Raw genomic sequence first — 7,777 nt, forward strand, 5'->3', positions numbered from 1 at the left:
ATCCTACCCCCCCCCCCCCCCCCCCCCGGCTTAAATTCCTTCATTAATACCTGGAGATAATACAGAGCAGAGCATAATTTCATGAACTTTGAGATCCCCACCTCAAAAGCTGTATGCAGAAAGGGCAGTATTATTATTCTGTTCTGTGCAGAGGCCAACAGAAAATAAATTTAATGCTGCTGGCACAGAAACTTCTTGTAACCAGGCCTATCAGAAGGCTGCCATAATCTGATGGTGCAGGGAATAGAGTGAAAAGTGTATTATTAATATACTGAAGGCACTTTTTCTAACCAATTAATTTAATCTTGTGAGCTCTGTAAGATGTCTATCAGGAAGCTTTTTCTGTGCTTCTATTACCATTTTCATAGGGCCACAAGGCAAATTTGTGTCCTACACAGACTCCTAGCTCCTCTTCTTCCTTTTTCATCTATTTTTGCCTCTGTTTAACTTTATATGACCAAGAAGTTCAAAAAGACACAGTAGGGCAAAACCTTGAAACCTCCTACTCCTTTGTTCCTCCTATACCTTTATCTCTCTTTGTATGTGAATTTTCTGTTGGCAGATCTTACTGAATTGAGTCTTTGAGAGAGTGCCTGCATTCTCAGAGTAGGTACCATAAAGATTAATAGCATCTTCCTGTCAGACACTCATTCGTCAATACTGACGACCCTGGCCTGGAAGGAAACACCGCTGGAGTACTAGGGAGAAAATTCCAGTGAGGAATCCTGCTAGCACTCCTGGTGATCGCAGATCTTATGTCAAGGACTCTTGTCTGTTAAGATACCAAATCTGTCAAGACCAAATAAAATCCATTACATCCCTGCTATCCCTCTTACTTGAGCTGCTGCTTGAACTCTGACTGAGACATCTGGCTAAATTGATATGCAGGCTAGCTACATGTTTATTTTGTTGTATTAATTAACAATGACTGCAGAGTATTAGCAGTCAGGAACAAGCAGTCTGGGGTATAATTTGACTTTCACCCCCTTTGATAAGCATTACCACACCAAAGTACAAAGCTGGATACCAGACTTACCTAATAAGCAAGAAGCAAGGGAGAGGACAGTTTATGTTACTAGAGACTTGCTCAGCCCGTGGACTGGTCTCTGCGGTTCGTGACATCAGAGTAAAATGAGAACAGTGTGGGTTCAGAAGCAGTGTCGAGGTTAGTTTGAAATTTAGAAAAATAGGCCCGAATGACTGAACTTCACAGTGTTCAAGACAGAAATCTTGCTGAATCATTTCAAAATCAAATTTACTCCAAAACAATTTCCTTTCCAAATTCTTACTCCTTTATCTACGTCTAATCAATATGCCTTACGCAGATGTGTCCTTTATTGTAATTTTTTTTACTTGGACCAGTGTTGGCTGCCCTCTCTGCCTTCTACCTTATTGCCACCATTTGTTTGTACTGAAAAAAACAATAGGTTTTAACTGAACTATTCAGACCTGTTAATAGATTTCATCAGCTTATATGCATAGTCAGTGGTTGTATGTCTTAAGGTGTTTTTTCAGTACCTCCAGCCCTCGTCCTTTGCTCTAGTTTTAGAAAAAACAGGGAAATGCCTAATCATGCTTTCTCCTCACTCCCTCCCTTTTTCTCTGTGGACAGGTTTTATTTTCATACCAAACCCTTTTCTTCCCGGCTGCCAGCGTCACTGGGTGAAACAGTGTCTCAAGGTATACCCCCAGAAACCCAATGTCTGCAACCTGGACATGCACATGGCTCCTGAGAAGACCATTGACCTGTGGGGACAGAGCAAAGAGCAGCTGAGGTAAGTCCATAATAACGTTGGTTAAAACTACCAGAGCCAGAAGGTCTAAGGAAAGTGATCAGGGAAGATATGGTGAAAAAGATTGTGTCCGTGCTGGCAGCATACAGCTGGTGCCAAGTTAAAGACGGATTTTTCACGGCTTGATGTGTGTTCTTGTTAATTCTCTGCTTTCATGCTCACAGTGGGATTTTCTAGTAGCAAATTATTCCAAAACCATTGGTCAAATGTAAAGTAGTGATCCTGGAAGCTTGCTAAGCTCAGCTACGAATGGAACCATAAGGATCCTCTAGGTCTCTGTTTTCTTGAGGCACAAGGGATCCTTTCCAAACACGCCACTCATGATAGCTCTTCTTGCCAGTCAGCTGTTGGATCTAGTATACTGTAATCAAAAGGCTGTTATCTGCACTTTTTTGAACTTCCCAAGTCAGCTAGTTTCTGTGGTTTTATTTTCAAAAGTATTTCTTTGTTTTGGTTTGGGTTGGATTGTTTTATTCAGTCTGAGGTGGTGATTAATGTACCATTTCAATGTTAATTCTGTTTCCTCTGGAAGAGTCCCACAGGTTCAGAGTTCTATGGCTGATGTAGCTGCCCTTCCCCTATGTGATTGGGAAGTGAATGGAGAATTTGTCCAAGTTTTGAAGTCAAGCAGAAAGTTTTAAAGACCTTTTTTTTTCTTTTTTTTTTTTTTTTTGAGTCTCCTGGAAAAATACATATGAGATAGATGCTGTTGACAGTATGCAATCTTTTGGTTATTTGGGTATTTATTACTACCTTGTGGATTTCACTGCTCCTTTTTCATAATGACTGTTTCATGTGACAGAGTGACCAGAGTTCCCTACAACTCTCATCTTCCACCTCAGTCTCTTAGTAAAATTGACATACTGAAATTTTTACTTAAAAGACTCTTAACATCTACAAGATACGGTACAGCAAAAGCAAGATTTGGACTTCTGAATATTTGCACCTAGGAGAGAAGTTATGCCCCCACTTGTGTTTTTCTGGCTCAGTCATAATTAGTTACAGAAATTCAGATGCCTTTTTTTGTGTTCCATCAAGGATGAAGAATTATTTTTGAAGGTATTGTACACTGTGCCCTAGAGCTGAAAAAAGTTGGACACTGTTCCACCTTGACAGGCAGGGAATGGTCAGAACAGAGGTTAATTTGCAGCTGAATCCAGTTCAGTTGAAAACAGTGTTTGGAAGAACAATGGCTGGTAGAAACACAGGCAGTTTTATTAAGCCCTTGCCTGACTCTTCAAGTGAGCAAACTGCTGTATTCGTGCTTTCACCTAGGGGACAGTGGATCAAACTAGCCAACTAGTCTGGTACCTGGAGTGAGAGCCTTTCAGGGAGGGGAGAAACGGTGCTCTACTAAAAAGTGGTCGGCTTCCAAGATTTGACAGAACCTTAACACTTTCTTTAAGCCATCAGGAAGATGTGTAACTGTACTTGGGTTATGGCTTATCTGTTCTTTTCAGGATGCAGGAATCACAGGATAGGGAGAGTCCATACAGTTCCTAGAAATGTACACAATACTCTCTTCACAAAGTGGAGTTTGGGTGTTTTCTTTAGGCTTGGCAACAATTAGAAGCTTAAAAGGGCATAGAGCATCCCTACAAGGGATATGCCTATCCTTGTATGTAAGGAAAAGGCTGGAGGGATTTTATCATGTACTGGTGAATAAAAAAAAAAAGGAAGCTTCAGACCAAAGTACCCCTGCTGTGCAGTCTTGTTCTCTTGCTAACATAGTTATACCAGAATTTCTCTGGTAGTAGAAGCACCTGCTGCTACTGCTCTAGGAACAATTCTTTCCAGATACGTAACACTGAGACTTTCCCCTCCTTAGCAATCACATCTGAAGTCACTTGCGGAGAATATTAGGGTTCTTGCTGTTGTGCAAACACCCTAGCACTGTAGTGAAAGCACATGCTAAAAAGATCTAGTTATGAACATTCATTTTGATTGGAAGATGTAGAAGAACAAGCTGTGGGCTCTCCCTTTTCTGAAAGCTGTGTTATCTGCTTGTAGGCTCCATAAGTGGTTCCAAGCAGCATGTATTTGACAGTTACTGTGTGGCTGATTTATGGTAATTGCAGTGGCTATTACCCTATGACGAAGATGGAAACTGGAAAGATTACTTTTTTTTCAATTACCAGTGAGCCATGAAAAATTTAAAGAAACTGGCCTTTTACTGGTACCTGGTTTAAGTTAGGAGCTATCAGTATGGTATAGGTGAAGGGCAGAAACAAGCTGTGTATCCAGGTAGAAATGCACATCACATGCAGATTCTTGGCCGAGACTTGACCATGGCAGTGCAAATACGAATCCTGTTTTGTAAGAGAGCGTGTCTTACTGAACTAATGAGGATATAAATGAGAGCCGACCATCTGGCGCTACTGTTGATCATGATGTTCTGAGTACATTTCCCTTTCCTTTCTTTACCATAACACATGACTTAGCTTGAGAAAAGCAGCTGAAATTGCTGGAATAAGTGGACTGGAAGATAAACGTGTACCTTCCTCTTCGTATTTGTTGCTAGCATGCGTCTATCCAATTTACTATAGTAATACTCCTTGTAACTTTTAAGTACTTTTCCATAGGCTATAGTAAAAGCCAATCACTGATGTCTCCTCCTGCCTTCACCACATTCAAGTGAGAATGGTAGATTGGTGTGTGGCTTCAGACCACTGAGGCCTTCTGCAGTAGAGTTGTCACTTGAAAATAACAGGTTTTTGACCTGCATAGCAATCTGGATAGGAGACACCTGCAATCTAGACCTTTTGACATTACAAGAAGTGTATGGTCATAGCTGGAGCAGTCTTGTTTTTTCCTGAACATTTGAGTCAGTCCATCCTAAGGACTTCTTGTAAAAGTACCAAGCAGTAGAACTCACAGTCCTTTGCAGTATTATGCAGCTTGATACACTTAACTGTCAGGCAAAACTCTTTCTTTTCTTGTCATATGCCATTAAGTGCCTAGAAGAATTTTTCTTCTGCTTGCAGCTTTTCCATCTTCACAGACCCTGTTCTTCAGGTGCTCCAATAGTACATGCTTAATTCTGACTTCTGAATCTGCACCAGTTCATTTTGTTGTCTCCATCCAATAACCAACCCCTTATGTACCATATGGAAAATACAAGCATTCAAACTGACAGCAGTTGGCAGTAGGCCCTACAGCTTGCACATATTGCATGAACTGAATTTTCAGGGTCTTTGGAGGGAAAAAAATTGCCACTGAAACTAAAAGTTTAGCATTGATGGTTTAATAGACTATCGTATGGATGAGTGAATCTCATTACCGTATGCTGCACTACCAGAAAACCCCTCAGAAATTAACACATATCTTATTTCTTCCCATTTTGTCTTTGCAGAAGGAAAAATTCCAGTAAACGAGATCCCAGAAGCTTACTGGAGAAACTGCGCTGGGTGACCCTTGGTTACCATTATAATTGGGATACTAAGGTATCGAAATTGAATTCTTCACCGTTTTTCTTACCTGTAAGCACTCAGAATGGCAGACAGAGAAGGGTAAAATGAAATAAAGTCCTTATGATTGTACAAGACAGTCTTGAGGAAAGGCTGTAACAAATGATGCTTGTAAGAACATTTTTAGTTCTGTATTAGTTTACTGTGAAGGATTTAACAGCAAAAGTCCATTGCCACTTTCTTTCCTTTGAAAGGTAACACGGTAGCATAAACTCAGCTCTAGACCTGTGACTCTATTTCAGGGTAAGTGAACATTTTTACCCTGCCGAAAGCGGTGCGGAAGAGCATTGTTAACTGCTTAGGGTGAGACTGACCTTGAGTGCTTGAAGATACCTGGGCTGCCTCTGAGAAACTACTCCTCTTTGGAGGGGTGAGCAAGAGCAGGAAGAGACTGCTGCTGATCTGACTTTGATCTTAGAGAGTCTGAACCAGTAGAGTACAGTCTCGCCAACTAACAGCTATTTTGGGGCTCCTGACCAAAATAAACTTTTTCATAAGACTGTGTCAGGTGGAGGCTAAGAAGAGATGGCAGAGTGAATATGCAGTCTTACCAGTATATTGCAGATACTTAAGGTTAAGTCTGCTTGCAGCCTTATTTACCAGGTCAGCCTATTATTGGGTGGCCTTAATAAAAACTTGGTTATTCTCTTCTGGTCCTCTCAGAATCACTCATGGGAGAGAGAAAAAGTAGGTTTGGAATTGATTCCCATTTGTCTTATTCTTCAAAGAAGGAACAAAGATGCTTTTTTTATCTTTGTATTGTTGAACAAAGATACAGACACACTACTGTCTTTCCATTGGCTGTTTTAGGTAGTAATGAAGTTGATCCTCAGGATGTTGGTACTAACCTCAGGTACTAATCTTACTGACTTCAAGATTGTCATCCAGATATAGTGATTAACTCCACAATTAACTGACCCTCCGGCAGTTTTGGCATAGGCCCAGAATTGAATTATAAAAGCTAAACTTGCTGTGGTTCTGCCTGTGTTGTACATTTTCCAGGCAAATATCCTTCTCCATAACTATGAGTCAAACTTCTGAGTTCTCATTCATTGTTTATTTCTAACTGTATTTCCTGCTCTGATGTTCTGGGTGTGGTTTGTTTTGTTTTTCCCTCTCTCCTTCCTCCAGAAGTACTCAGCAAATCACCACACTCCTTTCCCCTCAGACCTTGCATTCCTGTCAGAACAAGTGGCAGCAGCCTGTGGGTTCTGGGGTTTCCAGGCTCAAGCAGGGATCTTGAACTACTATCATTTTGACTCTTCACTGGGAATTCACGTGGATGAGTCTGAACTAGACCATTCTCGGCCCCTTTTATCATTCAGGTGAGTCAAGGAAACCGTTGTGCATTAGAGGCTTTTTTCGTATGGTTGCGTATGGTTGTAGGAAGTAGGTGTGATGTAGGTTGCTAATTGCTATATAATCTTTACTCTCTGAAGATTTGAATAGTAGGAGGCTGTAGCTCAAGGGCATAGGTTTTCCTTTGAAGACTGCTTGAACAGCATGGATGTGGTGCCTGGAGTAGAAGAGCTCTTTGCGCAGAGCACAGTTCTGTTCTAAAGCAGCAGAGTGGCAACTGGGTACTAGCAGGCAAGGATGAAATGAAGCAGAACTTCAAACCTGGCAGGGCAACTGCTCACACTATGCCTACCTTGAATCAGGCCTCTTAGTCTGTTTTCCATGTTCTCTCTGTAAAGTTGTTACTAGGAGTCCGTCTGGTTTTCTTGTATGGGTTGTTTTTTTTTTATAAAGGGGTTTAGCTGCTAATATTTTCTTAATGTCCATACAGTTGTTCTCTACCCGAATTTGTTTTCTTTCTCCATCTGCATACCATCTCTAGTTTTGGGCAATCCTCAATATTTCTGCTTGGGGGCCTGAAGCGGGAGGAGGCCCCAACAGCGATGTTCATGCACAGTGGAGATATCATGGTGATGTCTGGCTTCAGCCGTCTGCTGTATCATGCTGTGCCTCGGGTCCTCCCCAACCGTGAAGGAACAGTTTTGCCTTCGTGCCTGGACCAAGCACTTTCTTCGGACCTTCCTCTTGGCTCAGTCATTGAGCCCAGCTCTGATGAGGATTGGCAGGTCTGTGCCAAGTACTTGCAGTCTTCCCGCATTAATATGACTGTTCGGCAGGTGTTGGCTGAGGGTCAGAAATTTCCAGAGGAATCTGGGACAAACGGAAAAGGCCAAGCATCCGCTGACAACAGTTACCATCAGGAGCACAGCAGAGCCAAGAGACATAAACCAAATGGAGACAGCTGAGACCAGGAGATCATGCTGACACAGACTGGACAGGCAACCTCCAGACGGAATTGGGAACTAATGTCATCATAGTAGAAGTCACTTGTCTGAACTGGGATAAGTAAATGTCTGCAGAACAAATGTAATCCTTCTTGCTGTAAGAAATAGGTCGGGGGAGTAAAAGAATTTAAAATAAGGGTAAGTTCAGGACTGGGACTCATGAGATGAACTCTGTTGCTGTTTCACTGTAGATATTTATTTGGTTCCCTTTAAA

At 41.6% G+C, this 7,777-nt stretch overlaps 1 protein-coding gene across 1 annotated transcript in view; it reads left to right on the forward strand.

Moving 5' to 3' along the window:
- Nucleotides 1-7,524, forward strand: part of ALKBH1 (alkB, alkylation repair homolog 1 (E. coli)) — a gene marked incomplete at its 5' end in the record, with an annotated part of 10,574 nt that extends 3,050 nt beyond the window's left edge. Inside the window, 4 exons of the mRNA XM_010145362.1 lie at nucleotides 1,613-1,775; nucleotides 5,146-5,236; nucleotides 6,392-6,585; nucleotides 7,101-7,524. Of these exons, the coding sequence (XP_010143664.1) occupies nucleotides 1,613-1,775; nucleotides 5,146-5,236; nucleotides 6,392-6,585; nucleotides 7,101-7,524 (872 nt within the window). The remainder of the gene's footprint in view (nucleotides 1-1,612; nucleotides 1,776-5,145; nucleotides 5,237-6,391; nucleotides 6,586-7,100) is intronic.
- Nucleotides 7,525-7,777: the final 253 nt, after the last annotated feature.

This window comes from Buceros rhinoceros, unplaced genomic scaffold (genome assembly GCF_000710305.1).
Source record: "Buceros rhinoceros silvestris isolate BGI_N320 unplaced genomic scaffold, ASM71030v1 scaffold12361, whole genome shotgun sequence".
NCBI lineage: Eukaryota > Metazoa > Chordata > Aves > Bucerotiformes > Bucerotidae > Buceros > Buceros rhinoceros.